This window comes from Rutidosis leptorrhynchoides, chromosome 3 (genome assembly GCF_046630445.1).
Source record: "Rutidosis leptorrhynchoides isolate AG116_Rl617_1_P2 chromosome 3, CSIRO_AGI_Rlap_v1, whole genome shotgun sequence".
In the NCBI taxonomy this organism is placed as follows: domain Eukaryota; kingdom Viridiplantae; phylum Streptophyta; class Magnoliopsida; order Asterales; family Asteraceae; genus Rutidosis; species Rutidosis leptorrhynchoides.
The window spans coordinates 688,075,036-688,094,101 of NC_092335.1; the positions used below are offsets into that span (position 1 = coordinate 688,075,036).

Here is a 19,066-nt window from a genome sequence, read left to right on the forward strand (position 1 = left end):
CCATACATACGATTCTTTTCTTTTATATACAGGATGAGCTCCAAAAGAAAAGATGGGAACATAAAAAGAACTTTTTTAAGACACCGAATGCTCAAATTTCACAACGACTATCTCTTTTAAAGATTTGCATGACGTTGATATGATTTTCAACCCATGATCACTGACAGATGTTAAACCAAGACTGATAACAGATAACAAGGCCACAAGGGACAAGCAGGAGCAACCAATATAAGTCCCAAGGGAACACATAAACAAAAAAAAAAACAAATTACATTACATGGATTCTTTAATCAAACATTCTTAGTAAAGCATACATAACTTACATCCAGCTTTATTGAATAATAAAAATGTCCAGATGGATGTCTGTTGTCTGTAATGGAAGACATAAATAAACACAAACAACAAATTTAGAGTTTCAAAATACAATTAAATAGCACACGCTAATATAGTACAATACAATACAATACAATACAATACAATACAATACAATTAAATGGAGGACAACGGAATGGATGTATGAATCTTCATGTATGTATGTCCTCTTTTCTTTCTTTTTAAGGCCACCGGATAATTTTACATTCACGAACTTTGAATTCCCCAAGATCCAAAAGGATTCAAAAATCCTTTTCTTTTGATCTCAACATCCCTTCTTTGTAATCTAAAATGATGGACTTTGTCTGAACGGTATTGGGTTTGGTCAACGATTAACACGGACATGCGTTTGCAGCCAGCACCTATAGATACCAATCCTCGTTCATCACAAAGGTTTTTACAACCAGCGACATGAAGTGTTTCCAAATTTTGACAAAATAATCCAATAGACTCCCAACCAGAAATCCCAATTCTGTTACAACCTGTTAAGTTCCACTCTTGTAACAATGGACAACCTCGTGAGATTTTAGCTATAACATCATCATTAGCCTAAAAAGAGCAATTAGTAATGTTAAGGAATTTAAGTTTTGAACAAAATCCTCCTAAACCAATAGGTTCCAACACAATTGAGAGGCGGCCGGAACCAGGAAACCTACGACCAAGATTTAGATACTCAAGACCACCTCCACTTACAATTTGACTAACACCCACAGAACCAAAGTAGCAATGACAAGCTTCTAAATGAGCAAGAGTTGGAGAACACTCTTGAAAGCCTGCACCACGGATCTTACGACAACCACTTATTCTAAGTACTCTAAGTTGACGACAATTTTGGTTGAGAAAACAAATTCCATCATCAGTAATACACATACAATCTTCAAGATTCACCTCTTTTAAAAATTCGCATGATTTTGATAAGATTTCCAACCCATGATCAGAAACAGATGTTAAATTAAGACTGATAACAGACAACAAAGGACAAGCAGAAGCTACCAATGAAAGTCCCGTGTCAGTGATTCTAAGACAGTCATTAAGATCAAGAGAGTGCAAAGTAGACCCGTAATTTAGCAATGAGGTTAAACATGAGTATGTGATATGTCGACAATTGCTAAGACAACCAAGAGTCAATGTCTCTAATTTTGTATGTCTGCTAACCAGTTTATCAATAATAGAGGGATCAATGATGATAGTACTAGCAATAGAGTCATCAGTAATAGTAGTAGTAGTTGAGCATCGGATTTTCAAGCATTTACGACTTGAATTACGCATATCACGAAAAGCAACACATGTTAGAGCGAAAGAATTTCCATCAATAGATGAGTCTAATTTTTCAAATATATAGCACCAAATATCATGATCGAGTTGAAGTTGCCTAGTACAATCCCGGAGACTTGAATCTCCACCCATCGATCAATATTCAATTCAATTCAATTCAATTCTGTAAATAGCTAGGCTGCAAACAAACAGGAACAAAATAAAATTAAGCGACGATTTTATACCTGTAATCGAGAAGAGAAGATGAGATCGGCAACATTTAGGGCTAGTTCGTTTGAGGTTGGAGGGAGGGCTTTTAGTTATATACTTGGAGAAGGGGGTTGGGTTGGGTTGGGTTGGGTATTTGACCCACAATGACGGTTGGGTTAGTATGCGTCTTTATTTATAGGGGGATGATTCTAACACACCCTTTTTTGATCCTCACACACCTATTTTAACCTTTTACTCTTCTAATAATACTCCATTTCTTTAAATTGGTGTGTGAGGATCAAAAAAGTGTGTGTGAGAATCATCCCCCTTATTTATAAAGGAAAGGTAATACAGAGCACATAATATCTTTTATCTTTGCAATAAAAAATCTAAACTATATTATTTTGCTAAATAAATAAATAAAATTACATCTCAAGATATTAACTTACTATAGTTTTTTTAACTAAAAAAACTATAAACCTCCAAAGTTAATAAATAACATCAATATTACAAAACCACAAAGCTCTTTGATACAACCACAAAGCTCTTTGATACTACTACGTATAATTTATTTTTAAAACTAGTAGAAAGTAATAAAAAAGCTCTCAAACTCCTCTCACATCTGTCTATAGTTTCTATTAAAATTCTAACTTGACGATGTCATTAAGTAGTAATTATCAAGCTTAAGAAAAAATCAAAAAATAAAAGAAAAAAATTTAGACAATGTTAGTAATGTCATTAATCTTAATTATTTTAAACTTAAAATATAATTATTACTAAAAATTCTCTAATAAAAAAATTCAAGTGTGCTTTTAAATTACTCCGTATATATGAAAGGTCGGCCATGTATAGGGGCTTAACAAATTTATTCAGTCTTTTAGGGCATCCTCTACACAATGTCAAGCATGGTTATTCTTCACGCCACCGACCAAAATTAAGTCATATTCAAATTATCGATCTCTTCTTTTTCATCAAAGGTTCTTCCTTTCATCCTCCTTTCTCAAAATCTGTGATTTTATTCCATCGTAATGGTAGTAAAGATCTGTGACTTAACGGAGTATTCGTTATGGATGCGTACTAAGTAAAGATCTGTAAGATTCAGCACGTTGGGCATCAGGCTTTGAAATACGATTTTGTAAGGTATGGTTTCAATTATTTATTTTACGGCTTTTTTTTATAGATTTTGTTTATCATATATTTCATTGAACGATACTATCATATATTTCATTGAACGATACTATCATATATTTCATTGAACGATGCTATGGTAACTTATCAATTTTTTATAAGTTATGATTTTGTTATATTATTTGAGGTTTAGTGTGTATCCATTTATTATATTGTGGTAAACTTTTTCAGGAGATGATGAGGTGAACTATTGTTCATTTGATTGATGTACACCTACTGTTTGATTAATTGCCTTAAAGAAGTGCTTCTAAATCTGATCGCATATTATCCAGGTAAGAGAAATTTCTTTCTAAACCTCCAGTAATCGTGATTTTAGTTGTTCTCTACACTAACTTATTTTCAATTGCAGAGGTGGAAGATACACTGAAGATACACTGAAGTGATTAATTTTTACCACAAAATAAATGTTAGTATTTGTAAGGTTTTATTTGTTTCTAATTTGTTTTTTTTTTTTTTATGTCTCAAATTTATTGTACCTTCATATTGATTTTAATTAATATATTATTTGTTTGTCTTTTGTTGTAAGAGAGGTATATTTGTAGTTGTTATTTTTTGACCTTCATAAGTTAAATTGATAAAGGGACACACAATTTACATCTTAACTCTGTTAACTTGATCCAAACGGGAACACTAAAGATCATCACTACACACAATTTACATCTTAACTCTGTTAACTTGATCCAAACGGGAACACTAAAGATCATCACTTCAGGTTTGTCCTTCATCATGCTATACTCTTCCTTAAAAGTGCAATGTTGGATATGTTTACATATTACTATGTGTAGATTTGTTGACTTTTTCTTCTTCATTTCTATAGTGCCTTTGATAATGCATCAGGAAAGGAAAGAAGCTAAAGTTTTATTTTACATAAACTCATAATATATTTGCTATATTTGTGAAATTTAAGGTTGTATAGTTTCCTGCTGAATTTAGGATGTTATATTTGTTGTTGAAATTAGACCCATTTTGACCATTTGAACAGGAAAAGCATTCTGATATTCCTTCCAACTTATTATGCGTTGGAGCAGCAATTGAGCAGTCTAAGTTGTTATAGTAATGATTTTAAGATTCACATTCTACGTAGTAGCATTGACACAGAGCAAGCTCTTAATGCAATGAAAATTTGAAAATCTCATTGGAAGGTTAGACTCTACGTACTTCCTGTTTATGTATTAGAAGATTGATTGTTACAAAATGATCGGGTCGGTACGGATGTTCAATTGGTTAGTATTTTCAAATGGTAAGTACATCATGTCTTCAGTCGATACGGATCTCGGATCATATTTTCTTTATCTATCTTATCCACACCATGTCTTCATATTTTCTCTATCTATCTTATTCCACACCATGTCTTCAGAAATCTAATCAATGTAACAATTGGTGCTATAATATATCCAACTAGATCATTGAGTTACTAACCAGATGTTGAAACTTTTATGACCACATTAGCTTACTTTTTGCTTAATGAACTGGCGGATTGTGACGTTTAAAATCAAGGTGCAATATTGCCAGTTTGGTTAGATGGATGAACTGATGGATATTTAAGTTTAAAATCAAATGAAGTAAATTATGGTTTTATTGATCAAGAAGACCTTTAGAACATATTGTGCGTCTAGAATTTATGGAGGTCATAAACTTGTCATTTTGATGGGCTATAATTTGTTTTATATTCTGTTTCTTATTGTTATTGCTCTTTTATGGTGGCTAAATGGGTGGGTCTCATCTAGGTAGAGTATTTAGAGGTTTCAATACTTGTGTTATGTGTTAAAAGTAATGAATTTTTATTAATATTTTTTATTAAACCCGTGAAATCACGGGTCCTTCCACACATTCTAACTTAAAAATTCTATTTAACTAACATTCATTATCTTTCCATCCCAACAAAACCCTTATGTGCCCTCATTTGCTTAGCACATAAATGGATTTAACAAATTTTTAAATGATTACTAGCTAGAGAAACCACACGATTAATTATTGATAATCTAAATGGTCATCCACTCAAAAAATAAGAATTTAAGAGCAATTTTATAACATGATGCATACAATACGGACTATTCGTGTAATATTTTATTACACCTCTTGTTCACTCATCGAGGTTGTACATTGACAATTTTTTTTGCCCTTTTCGTCCCTTCTATACGTTGGTTTTCTTTTATTCCTCGGAAAATCAATATGTAGAGATTTTTTTGGACAAACTTTCACATCGTCTTAATCTTTTGTTAAGTTGAATTGACTTGGATTCAATATTGTGTCTGGATCGCAATCATGGAGTAGAGACCATTGATCATCTGTCTTTTCGTGTTCGATAGCTCAAGATTTATGGAGGGCGCCTCGTTGTTGGACCAATGTTCTCATTTAGATTGACCTTTGCTAGCCTAGGTCGACGAGTGGCTGGTTTCCTTCGATGTTAAACAACGATTTATTTCGATTGGTTTTGCGATTATGTGGGTGACCTGACGTCTTAGAAACAACACTGTTTTCTCCTCGACGAAGTAAGGTAATTTGTCTGATTTACCAAGATTGTATACTTTTTCATGGCCTTAACATAGTGGCAAAATAGTTCCTAGTTGAAATCATTAATATCTAGTCTAGCTCATTGGTACCAAGATTTTTCTAGATATTTGTCGTTAAAAAAAAGTTCCAAGTGTAAAGTGAGGAATGATATATACATAATACTATGCCTGGCAAACGGGTCAGGTTGGGTCGGTTTGGGTAACGGGTCAAAATGGTTTTGGGTCGAAATGGGTCATGGGTCAAACGGGTAAAAATTTTAAACAGGTCCAAACGGGTCAGGTTGGGTTGGTTTGGGTAACAGGTCAAATAGGTCATAAGTTAGCAGGTCAAACAGGTCAAATGGGTTAAACAGGTCAAATGGGTCAAACGGGTCAGGTCAGGTCGAGACCAATTTTTTTTTGTTTTTTTTGTTTTTTTTTGCTAGAAGTCTTTAAAATTCATGAAACAACTTTATTACTGCATTTAAAATTTTTTGAATTGAGGTTTACCAAATGCTACTTTATATTGTTATATATTTATGAAGCTTATTTAGAACAACTTTATCCTCATTGAGGTTTACCATCAGTATAAGCTTTAATGCTACTTTAAACAACCAAATATAATTAAAATAACCTAATATAGCATATTTCAAAAGAAGTAATCTGTTCTCACATGTTTCAAAAGAAGTCTATCAAAACATGTTTTAAAAGCAAAAATAGATATAAACAAACATAAAATCAAGTTTAATAGATAAATAACAAAAGATCGATGCTTCGATATCAACGAGCTAGGATCAACGCTTCCATATCATGCTACTTTAAACAGTTCTGACCAATCTATAATGCTACTTCAAACAACCGGGATCAACGCTTCAATATCCTCAACTAGATCTTCTTCTTCTACTTCGTCTTCATCTATAAATAATAGAAACGATTTGAATTAATAAATGAAGATTAATGGATAGAAAATTTTTAAATATATTAGTTTACTACCTTCAAAATCGAACTCGAACAACCAATCGCGAGTGCATAACAAAGCTTCAGCATTTTTCGACTTTAACGAACTTCTACATTTACTTATGATTTGACCGCCAATGCTAAAAGATGACTCGGAAGCAACAGTAGTGATTGGGATGCTCAATATGTCACGAGCCATAAGAGTCAACTGTGGATACCTCCCTTGATTATTTCTCCAATAGTGTAAAATATCAATATCTTCGTCTCTGTCAAGTAAAGTCTCAGCTAAGTATTGCTCCAGTTGAGATTTTTCATTCTCTTGTTCGCTAAATCTACTTTGATATGAATCAAATCCATCCAAATCATCACCCTTACCGGATTTTGAGCTTCTTCTTCCTAAATTCGAACCACGCACCATGTTAGAACACAACTCATACTCCTTATATAATCTCTTTAAACCGTTTACAACATTGTCCACTTTTTCTTTTAGGTCCATATCATGGATGCCAAGTTTATCATAACAATACTCCACGATCTTCACCTTATACCGTGGATCCAAGATAATCGCAAAAGACAATATCATACTATAATTCTCCCAATACTTTTCGAATTTCAATTTCATCTCAAAAGCCATCTCACTTATAATTGGATCAGGATTTGTCATCTCTTCTTGAATACGACGTTGAATTTTCCACACATTATGAAAATACAAGTTAGAGGTCGGATAATTACTCCCGGAAAACAATGTTGTGATGACGTAAAATGGTTCCAAGAACTCTTTGATTGCTTCAATTCTCGTCCACTCCTCTTGTGTTGGACATGTTTTGAAGTCCTTATCTACTAGTTGCAACCGCTCATAAGCCCGACGATAGACTAACGCACAATCAAGCATTAAATATGTAGAATTCCATCTTGTAACTACGTCTTGACGCACATGTCTACCACACCGTAATGAAAGATGTTCAATGCATTCGGCAAACTTAAATTTTCTAGTCGCGCTTCCTCTAACATATTTAACCGAATCTCGAACTTTTTCAGTGGCACTCTGAATAACTTTCAATCCCGACTGAACAATCAGATTCAACACATGTGCTCCACAACGTATGTGCATGAAGTCACCGCCACAAACCAACCCGTCATTTAATGCCAAATGACCCTTCAATGAATCAATCAAACTAGTATTGTACGATGCGTTGTCCAACGTAATTGTGAAAACTTTTTTCTCAATACCCCACTCTTTTAAAAAGTTAACCATATTCTCTGCTAATAAGGTACCACTATGCGGAGGGGGTATAAATCGAAAATTCAACACCTTTTTTCTTAAAGTCCAACTTTCGTCCACATAATGAGCAGTCAACGACATGTAACCATCGGATGTAATTGAAGTCCACAAATCTGATGTAAAACATATTCTACTAGCTATGCCCTCCAACTTGCGTTTAAGAATCGCTTTTTCCCTCTCAAAAATCTTCAGAACATCATCCTTTGATGTGTTTCTTGTTATCGTCTTTGTATCCGGATGTAAAAATCTATGTAAATCTCGTGTTGCCCCGTGTTCAACATACCGAAATGGATAGCCATGTTTAATAATTGAAATTGCCACTTTTTCTCTGTAGACCGATTGATCTAAACGTATACGCTTTTGTAGTGGACCAGAATCATCCAGCTTAAAACATTTAGAAATATGACGTTTCATATTAGTAGTTCCATGCTCGGTCTTAAACAACAACCCACAACCGGTACATGATGCCTTTTGTTTTCCGTCAGGCTCTAAGGGTACTTTTTCAAAATAGTCCCATACATGAGAACGTTGTTGTCGACCCGTTGTAGATGAACTTGCATCTTCTTCGAGTGGTCCTTCATTCATAGGTTGATCTTGAACATTCTCTGACATGATTCTTCAAATACAATAAAGAAAAGACAATAAGTTACTCATTTATTAGTTAAAATACAGTGAATCCATAAAAATATATCTTATAAGTAGGAAAACTCAAAGCTTGTAACGTCACTACATTACTGATGAATATCTATCATTTTTTAAGAAAACACATTTGCTCCTAAGAAAACCACAAGAAGCTAGAAATATGTGTTTTTCAACTGCATATATATTTCAAAATACTTGGATACAAGGTTTTTTTGAAAGTACTAATAGTTGAAAAACACATATGTATTTCTACACTTGGTATGCATATGTGAATCTTTTAGCCTCTCAGGATATGTGTTTTTCAACTGCATATATACATCTGTTCATACATATTTCAAAATACTTGTATTTTATTTGATACTTTTAGATAATAGAAAGCAAAAGTATATTTCCTGACCCCAAAATGGCAAAAACACAGTAAGTTGTAACTTACCTTTGCTCCTAAAGTATATTTCCTGACCCCAAAATGGCAAAATTTGTAAAATTAATTATACTTACCAACCCCCAAAATGGTATCTTTAAATCATAGTATGTAAATTTGTAAAATTAGAGCCGATAACAGTAGTAGATAAAAGTACAAACAGCATAATTTGTAAAATTAGAGCTATAAAGTACAAACAGTAGGATGAAAAATCGAGATAAACCCTAACATAGTTTCAAGATTAAAACCCTACCTGGCGAGAAATTGTAGAAGATCAGCAGATTCGGATGAAAAAACCCTTCGATCAACACTTGGATAATCAATTTTTCATAGATTCTTCTTACATATTCATGAATCGGCTTGGGATTTTTTGATTTTGGGAAAGCAATACTCCGTAAATCCAAGAGGTGACAAACCAACCGGAACTCACTAGTAAAACCAATAGGTTAAAGTAGAAACCCAATTGACCTACTGATGGCTGGCGTATTTTTTTTCTTAAGCCCATTAAACCTATTATGACTTTAATTTGAAAAAGAAGGAAACCCAATAGGTAAAAATATAAGGCCCAATATACCTAATAAACCCAATATGGGTTTGGATTGCCAGGCCTAATACATATGCGTTGCCTGCTGTTAAAAAAAAAAAAAAAAAAGAGTAAGGAATGATTCATTTTATTTTCTGTTGGCCGTTGGGTGATGAATCTGTAAAAGAAGATTCATTGAATTTATTCATCTTTAGATCTTATCAAAACGTTTCTCTAATTCAGTTATATTATACAACAAACTGCTTTTCTCAAGGCGTATCGCCTACCTATACAAATATACAACTATGTAATACCTTCATCGTGCAAAATTTGTGGTGTGTCATCGAGGATTAACGATAGGGTTACCGCCGCTGCTAAGATCACTTCCTGGGACATTGGACGAGCTATATAACGAAGATGACGATGATGATTCCACAAAATACTTTGACTCTGGCTGTAAAAATTCAGACCCTGTTTCAGGCATCTTCTCAAGTATATGTTCCAGTTCCCGAACCACATCCAACATTGATGGCCTGTTCTCAGGCTTATCTTTACAACACCAAAGAGCCAAATATACAAACTTTTCGATACATTCAAAAGGGTATCAGGGTATGAACCCATTCTGTTATCTATGATTGAGAATACTCGTCCAGTCTTCCAGTTTCATGAGTTATTTTCACCTGACGCTGACCAAAAAACAAATGATAAGTTGTCTAAATGATATGGGAAATATCAAATATATTATGGGGCCACTATGTTAGGCTAAAGCTTAAAAAAAAAAAATTGTGTTTACCAAAATACCCCTATGAACAAAACTTAAAGGATATGGGTATCCCAGTAATTTTACATGCATGCCTATATGTACGAATGTCAAATACGATATATGAATGTGAAGATAAAGTTTACCTCACGGATGATATTTTTTCCATGGGATATCGGTTTCATACAGGTCAAGATCTCCAAAACTACAACTCCAAGGCTATATACGTTACTTTTGTCCGTTAGCTTATGGGTCAAAGTAACCCTGTGATGTCATACGGGTCAATAAGGCTATCAACAGGGAACATGTTAAACTGGTTGATGGGTTATTTGGGTTGAAAGTCATTTGAAGTATATTTTCAGTGCATACATTCTCCTAAATAGCTATAGTAGTATTTTTGTAATCATATTTAACTATTTTAATGTATTTTGTTTGAAAAAAGAAAAAAAAAAAAAAAAAACTTACATGTGTTCCTCAACTATCGTGGATATGTGATTAGGCCCGACTCCATTATCATCTATGATTGGTGCAAGCCTAGAGAGTCCAAAATCAGCAGCTTTCGCCATGAGTTTGGAGTCAAGAAGTATATTGCTTGATTTGATATCACGGTGGAATATGGGCGGGTCAGCTTCAGTGTGAAGATAAAGAATGCCTTTTGCTGAATTCAACGCCACATTCAATCTCTTTCGGAAGCTTTAAGATTCTCCAGATTTGGCTGCATATGTATGAATAAAACTTGTAATAAAACTTGTGATCGAAATAATCAGATGATTATTTATCCAAATTGAAGAAATTAATGTAGCACAGACAACTGCCACAACCACAATGGTTACTATAACACCATTACTTACTCTGCTATGTACAATAAAATACGCCAGCTTCCACATAGTAAAAGTGTAGAGGATTATGATGTCTAGCATAAGCAGCTAGCTATAATAATCAAACATATGATTGTTTACATGGTAAAAGTGCAGACTATATATTGGGAATGGGATGAACAAGACTACTTTACTTATACAATACTTGATCCATATAAACATATATGATTCTTTTCTTTTATTGTGAAAGGCTCCGAATAGTTGACGCACTATACATTGGTAATCAAATTTGAAATCCGGAATAAAACGTGTTTACAGTCAACCCAACCTCTTTTGTGACAAAACCTGTTACCCGCGTCGCCCATTTTGCTACTTCTAGAATTAACCTTAAGCAATGAATCGATGATGAAAAACAATCAGTTTTACATAAAAAAAATGAATTAGCTGCTTTAATACAAACAGCAATTTATAAAAGGCGCAAACACGAAATTGGAATTGAATTTGGGGAATTAATACATAATAAAATTACACAATATAGACAATATGATCCAGTTAACATACTATTCAAAGTAAGGGCACTAGGTAAACAATCAATATTGAAATCGAACAATCAAATCAAACCGAATGTCAATGTATTATCCCTCGAGCATACAAAGCTGGACTGGTGCTATAATACAATCATTGCTATTCGCAACCGAGAATCATGCATGCAACAACATCTATCTATCTATTTCTTAAAGATAACCAGATATAAAAAATAAAATTACAAAAATACATGGATTTAATTTTACTCATTCATTAAATAAACATATATAACTTACAGCTTTATTATTGAATAAGAAAAATGTCCAGATGGATGTCTCTGTAAGGGAACACATAAATAAACAAAAACAGGAAATTTAGACATTTAAAACCTCCCAACCTACGCCAAAAGGATCCCATGCACCTACAGTTTTGATCTCAACATCCCCTCTTTGTGATCTAAAATGACAGACTCCGTCTAAACCGTACTGGTTTTCGTCAACGATTATCACAGACAGGCGTTTGCAGCCAGCACCAATCGATAGCAATCCTCTATCACAAAGGCTTTTACAATCAGCAACATGAAGTATCTCCAAATTTTGACAATATAATCCAATAGACTCCCAACCATAAATCCCAATCCCGTTACATCCTGTTAAGTTCCACTCTTGTAACAAAGGACAACCTCGTGAGATTTTAGCTATAACATCATCAGCAGCAGAAAAAGAGCACCAAGCAATGTTAAGGAATTTAAGTTTTGGACAAAATCCTCCTAAAGGAATAAGTTCCAACACAACTGGAGGGCGGGTTAAATAAGTAGGAGGTGTACGACCAAGAATTAGATACTCGAGACCACCTCCACTTACAATTTGACTAACACCCGTACGAGGATCCAAGTTGCAATTATAAGCTTCTAAACGAGCAAGAGTTGGAGAACACTCTCGAAAGCCTACGCCAGTGATATTAGGACAACCACTTATTCTGAGTACTCTGAGTTGACGACAGTTTTGGTTGAGAAAAAAGATCCCATCGTCGGTAACTCCCGTGCAATACTCAAGATTCACCTCTTTTAAAGATTTGCATTTTTTTGATAAGATTCTCAACCCGGGATTACTAACAGATGTTAAAGAAAGACTGATAACAGACAACAACGGACAAGCAGAAGCAATCAATATAAGTCCCGTGACAGTGACACTAGCACACCCGTCAAGATGAAGAGAGTGCAATGTAGAGCCGTATTTTAGCAGTGGGGTTAAACATGAGTCTCTGATGTGACAGCAATAGTCAACACAGCCAAGAGTCAAGGTCTGTAATTGTGTATGTCGGCTAAGCAGTTTATCAATAATAGAGGAATTAATGAAATCAGTAGTAGTTGAACATCGGAGTTTCAAGCTTTTACGACTCGAATTACGAATATCACGAAAAGTGACACAGGTTAGAGCGAATAAATTTTGATCAATAGCTGAGTCTAATTTTTCATATATATAGCACCAAATATCATAATCGATTTGAAGTTGCCGAGTACAACGCCGGATATTTGAATCTCCACCCATAGATTGATATTCAATTCAATTCAATTCAACTATGTAAATAACTAGGCTGCAAACTATTACAGGAACAAGCTAAAATTAAGCGACAATGTTGTACCTGTAATCGAGAAGATGCGATCGGCAACAGTTAGGGCTTTTTGAGGTTGGAGGAAGATGATGGAGGGGTTTCTGTTTTATACTTGGAGAAGGGGATTGGGCCGGGTTGGGTATTTGACCCACATTGACGGTTTAGTAAAGTTTTTTTTAACGGTTTAGTAGACTTGTTGGAATATAGTTACACCATTTGTAATGGTAACTCGTGTTGTGAGTTCGTGTTGTGTACTTTTTACACTTTTTTGATGACTATGACGTGTTGTGAGATTGAGTGGAGTAGTGGTGGTGTTGAATGTTGGTGTGGGTTAGGAGTATTGTAATGATGTGTCAAAATATAATTGGATAAATATTAAAAAGGGGATAAAATAATATTTTTATAATAAAAAAAATTATTAAACTACAAGCAACGGCCGTTGCTTTTCATGTTGCAGTCGCCGGAACGCCTCAAAAACGCGAGTTCCCAACGCCTCGATACGGCGGATTTGTGGCGTTTTCTAAGATCCACGTCGGAAAAAACGCCGTTGTAGCGGCCCGATACAAACGGTCTTAGGGATACCAGCTACATCAACGGATACGTATGCGTGTATTTACAAAGGAAACGTAATGGGGATATGACGGGATATATCTTCGCTGCAAAGGAATGCTCCCAATATTCCAAATACGCTCGCATGTAGTTTTGAACACGCTGCCATTTTTATTTAATTTGGAAATTTTCTATTTATTTTATACAGTGTGCTTTTGTTGCTCCACAATTAAACAACCTAGAACTTTTTATTCCGTTTTTGTTTGGTTAATATGTTTGTATGGTTTTCGAGATGTTAGGGGACTCGCTTATAGATAGTTTTTGTTTTAATGGTTTCTTTTTAGGTGCGAGGTTCCCGTTTTCCCTTGTCCCTTTGTATTTCCTGTTGAGGGTATTTTCCTTTGGAAAACGACCTCGTTTCTATACGAGTATTCGTTTTTTCGCCAAAAAAAAATCAATTGAACAGAATAACAATAAAGTTATAAAGTGCGGAATCAATTGATCTATTCAATTATAAATAACACAGAAAAAAATGAACAAATAGAGAAGAGTATTAGTATTGAATTAGCGAATTGAAATGAATTACAAGTTTCCTATTTATAGATTTGAGAAACACGCTTCTCAAATCTTCGAAGATCTATTCCATAACAAAATATTCGTATAATAAGGAAACTAGATAATATCAAATCTCTTCATAATCTTCTCCCATAAATCAGAGATATTCGCTTTAATGGAATCTCTTCATTCTTATCGTCAAGGATTTCACGCGTATTTGATTTAGTCTTTATCTCTTATCAGTATCAGAAGAATCTATGTTACCTGTTGAGCAGAGTCTGTGTTCTTCAAACTTCTTGTAAGAACTTAAAGATTCAACAGAAAAATATCAAACTAACATCAGATTGTACAATCAAACAATCTGAACACAATGATTCTCAGCAATCTCTCAATCTGATAACAATACACAATCCTTCAATACTCACAACCTAACAAGATTGAACAATATGTTCAATCTAAGATTACAGCCGAAATTGAAAACGTGAAAAAGATGAATGTGAGAAAACCCTGGATCGAATAATATGAGAGAGAGAGAGAGAGAGAGAGCAGAATAATGAGAATGATAAAACTGATAAATAAAATAGGTATTTATATAAATTAGTCTTGGGCTGGAACTTGGACTTGGGCTGGTACATTTGGGCTCCATCTTAACACCTTGTGCTCCAAGCTAAAATAAGCTCACTTTCAACTTTCTTTTAAAAACAAAGGAATGCAAGAGATCACAGCTACAATTGTGAATTTACCTACAAAACACCAACACAATAACTAAAAGAAACAAGATATGTTTCATGCTAGATTATCATTTTAACATTCTCCCTTAATCTAGGCATGAAACATATTAACAAGACAAAGTTTTTCACAAAGAAAAGACAAAATTGCTGAAATGGTCCATGTGGTTTGTACCAAAATGCTGGTTTCGTCCCTGTGCTTTTTTTTGATGGATTTGGTCCCGATGGTTTGTAAAAGTTGCTGATTTAGTCCCTCTGACTGACGGTCGTCAAAAAAATCCGTTAACTCCAGTCATGTGCCAAACATGTGAGGGTATTTTCGTCCATTTCTTTTCTTTATTAACAAAATTGTTGAAATCGGCCCTGTAATTTGTACCAAAATTGCTTAAAAGGTCCTTGTGATTTCTTCAACTCTTTCTTCCTCTTCTTTAAACCTTATTCTCCACCCAAAAATGATGAACCCTAATTTTTTCAACACCAACATAAATTGTTATATTCAACACCCAAATCAAATTCAAACAAACTATCATCTTTTAATTTAAACAATAAAATCTAAGCACAAACTATCATCATCTATTTAAACAATAAAATCTAAGTACAAATTATCATCTATTTAAACAATAAAAATCAAAGTACTCCGTAACTCATAAGTGATCTTTTGCAAAACACCTGGTGAACAAATTATATCTCAAACAAACTAAAATCTTGAAAATTTGTAGATTAAATTGAAGCTTAAACAGCATGAACAAACACCCTATGAACACCGTGTGGAATTGACAGCAGCAAATCCAACCCTAAAACAGAAACAGAGATCGAGGAAAGTAATTAGCTTAAACAGCAGTAGCAAATCCAACCCTAAATTGAAGCTTAAACAGTAGCAACAACTATGAAATCTAGAAAAAAATAGCAGCAACAGTGGAGTTAAAAGCATTGAAAATCATATCAAATCGTCACCATCGTTTTCCCCGTTGTTCGAATCTGGTGAGCAGTGAACGAGTTCTGGATCTGAAAACGATAAATACGGTGGTCCCTCCTATATTCCGATGGTCCCTTCTATACTCCGGTGGTCCCTTCGATGAATCCGGCGGTCTCTTCTATATTTCCAGTGGTCCCTTTCGATAAATTTGAAGGTCCCTTCGATTGAAGTGTACTATGATTCAAGATTCGGTGGGCCCTTTGATTTTCCGGTGGTATGTAAGACCCAAATATTTATTGTACATAATGTATTTATGGTGTACGATGCATGTATGAAGTGTACGAAGCATGTACGTATTGCTTGCTCGAACGTCGAAGGAAACTGGACGTTGTCTGAAGTGACAAGGTGTGTACATATCTTTTCAACCCCAAATAAAGTTTGTATTGGTGTTTCAAAGCCTTACCATTGGAAATAAAATCTTATTATGTTTCCAGCGATATTTGATTCATCAAAAACGGAGCTACGGTCAAAAAGTTATGGCCAAAACAAGTTTCTGAAAACTGACCTGAAGGTTGGAGCGGCGCTCCACCTTATGGAGCGGCGCTCCGAATGCGTCAGAAGCAATTTTCAGCATTTTTAAAAGGTTTAAATAAGGGGTACTTTAGTCTTTTCATTTGGGATCGACTTGGGGTCATCAAGACTGATCTAGAACTCCATTGGAGCTCATTTCTCACCCACACAAACACTCTCATCCATATCTAGAGAGAGGAAGAGTTCTAGAGTGAGAGAGCTTGATTTGGAGAAGAAGGAGTCGAATTCTCGCCAAAGCTCGGGTATTAAAGTTGTTCATCTCGTCAACGTCATCATTTTGGCAGTATTGGTAAGTTCAAACTCCGAATTTCATTGTTTGATTTGAGATTCAATGTTAGGGTTTGAGATTGTTAGTTGTAAAACCCATTTAGTTGATAAAGAGGGTTTATGGAAACTTGCTATTTTGATATTTGGTGGGTTTTGGGTTGATTAATGATTTAACCATGTTTAAGGCTTGAAAGTAGTGTGTAATCACTAGTATTAGTGATTATTGATGTTTTGGAGACCATTAGGGTTCTTGTGGTTGACTAATTTTGGTGATGGTTATGACCCAATTGCCGATTTAATAAGGTTTATAAACTTAAAATGAATTAAGTTGAAGCATAAAACCGAGTTAAATATGTTTTGGTGTCAAAACTTGCTAATGGCGTGATATTGACTTATTATGGGTCAAATTAGGGTTTAAGTGTCATTTTGGGCAAGATAGGTGTTTAACACCTATGATTGGGTTTGATTGGCATATTAGGACCATTCTCACTTGTGTTAGTGATTATTGGTTAATTTGGGCGCGGTTTGTACTTGGAAGTGCATTTGGGTCGAAATTGCACTAGTTGTCAATTTGGGTTGATTTGTAAATCCACCCTAATTGTGTTACTTGTTATGTGATAAATGGAACAGGTACATTCCATCGGCAATTGCGGATTTTAGTTTGGCATCCATCAAGACTTCAAGGTGAGTGTTAATATCCTATATGCATATGTATGTGTAGGATGGGTGCGGGTCGGGTGAAGTGATTCTCGGCTATAGAGCTCACTTCACATATAGGTGGATTTGATGGACTTGTGTATGGGTCCAATTGGCACGGTTGTGCATTTTGGTTGACCACTTTTGGCGTGGTGCACGTTTTGTGTGCACGTTATCACACGTGTTGTGATGTGGATTATATAACCCCAATGGCGAAGGGTTGATATTGAATTGTGATGTGGTTATTTTTATGAATGGATATGTGTTGTCCAAGTTAGTGATATATGTTTTGTACGCTAACGGTTTTATGAATGGATATGTGTTGTCCAAGTTAGTGATATATGTGTTGTACATTAACGGTTTTATGAATGGATATGTGTTGTCCAAGTTAGTAATATATGTGTTGTACATTAACGGCTTTATGAATGGATTTGTATTGTCCAAGTTAGTGATATATGTGTTGTACGCTAACGGTTTTATGAATGGATATGTGTTGTCCAAGTTAGTGATATATGTGTTGTACGCTAACGGTTTCATGAACGGATATGTGTTGTCCAAGGGTTAGTGATATATGTGTTGTACACTAACGGTTGTTACGAACACCGATGGGAAATTCGAGTACCATTCCTTTGTACGATTGGTTAACCCTGGGCGGTTTTACGCTCTGTTATATATATTAATGTATTGTTGTGATGTAGCTAACCCTCCGGGTGTAGCTTATTGGCGTTGTTCACATCGTCGTTGGTGACTTACTTTATGGTTGTTGTTACTAGCTTGTTGCTTAGTGAACGTACGGTATGCTAGGTTTAGCTTGCCTTTAGGCTTGGATGCTTCGGTATGCGGTATTTGGTTTTTTGTGGCGTGTCCATTTTATGCATATATATGTATGTAGTATATTCTCACTCACTAAGCATTAGCTTACCCTCTCGTTGTTTACTTTTTATAGATTTGCATGGATGCGGTGGCTCGGGTAAGCGTGGGACTAGTGGACTCGCGTAGTTGCTTTAGAAGGCTTGCTTTTGGATTGATTAGGATTGGGTAGCGTATCCCCAATCGCCATGCTCGGCTTTATTTTGTGTTAAAAGTCGTGTGGTCGAAAACTTAAAATCGGTACTTAAAGGGTAATTTGGGCATATGTGGACCCGGTGTCGTAAAACCCTTTTTATTAATGGAACGTGTTAGTTTTAACTATTATAATATGTTGTGAAAACCATTTTGTCTAATTACGTCGGGAAGTGGTCAAACATTTTTATGTTTTTGACTTTTTGGGACAGCAGCCTGTCCAGGCCCTTTTGGGCGCCGCGCGGGGTCATGGCGCGCCGCGCCATTTGCTGCACAAAGAAATTTTTTTTATTTCACGTTATTGGTTGGTTAACGGGTTGGGTTGTTACAAGTGGTATCAGAGCATGGTCTAAGGGATTTAGGTGACTTGAGATAGGTGCCTAGACTTAGACTTTTGTGTGTGCTAAATTTGTTGCGGGACTTGTAGGATTACGGGTCAGAATGGGTTATAGTTAGTGCCTTCTTTGTAGGTGGACTAACGTTATATTAGTAATGCGGATATTATTAATATACTATTGTGTTGTGATAACAATTCTCGCGTGTGTTTATATCGCGTAGAATTTTGTTTGTGTTTGTTTATATCATCGAACGAGGCGGTCGTTGTACTAACGAGTCGATACGTCATGTATGCGTAATAAGGACTT

General features: G+C 35.0%; 2 protein-coding genes across 2 annotated transcripts; both read right to left on the minus strand.

The window, feature by feature from the left end:
• Nucleotides 1-579: 579 nt before the first annotated feature.
• LOC139902717 (F-box/LRR-repeat protein 12-like) lies at nucleotides 580-1,779 on the minus strand. Its single transcript, XM_071885319.1, has 2 exons — nucleotides 997-1,779; nucleotides 580-921 (listed from the first exon to the last, which is right to left on the minus strand). Exons 1-2 carry the CDS (start codon nucleotides 1,777-1,779, stop codon nucleotides 580-582), a joined length of 1,125 nt encoding a protein of 374 aa, XP_071741420.1.
• A 7,783-nt stretch (nucleotides 1,780-9,562) lies between these two features.
• Nucleotides 9,563-13,120, minus strand: LOC139899487 (F-box/LRR-repeat protein 12-like). The gene is made up of 3 exons (XM_071882317.1): nucleotides 11,741-13,120; nucleotides 10,567-10,816; nucleotides 9,563-10,027 (listed from the first exon to the last, which is right to left on the minus strand). The coding sequence occupies exon 1, from the start codon at nucleotides 12,992-12,994 to the stop codon at nucleotides 11,819-11,821; it is 1,176 nt and encodes a 391-aa protein (XP_071738418.1). The 5' UTR covers nucleotides 12,995-13,120; the 3' UTR covers nucleotides 9,563-10,027; nucleotides 10,567-10,816; nucleotides 11,741-11,818.
• Between the last annotated feature and the right edge of the window lie 5,946 nt (nucleotides 13,121-19,066).

What these genes read in the sequence shown, in the direction of transcription:
- LOC139902717 (XM_071885319.1), bottom strand. Translation starts at nt 1,779, where the DNA reads ATGGGTGGAGATTCAAGTCTCCGGGATTGTACTAGGCAACTTCAACTC. An exon ending in GTTCCGGCCGCCTCTCAATT is followed by an intron (nt 922 to 996) that starts GTGTTGGAACCT and finishes TGCTCTTTTTAG; the next exon opens with GCTAATGATGATGTTATAGC.
- LOC139899487 (XM_071882317.1), bottom strand. Translation starts at nt 12,994, where the DNA reads ATGGGTGGAGATTCAAATATCCGGCGTTGTACTCGGCAACTTCAAATC.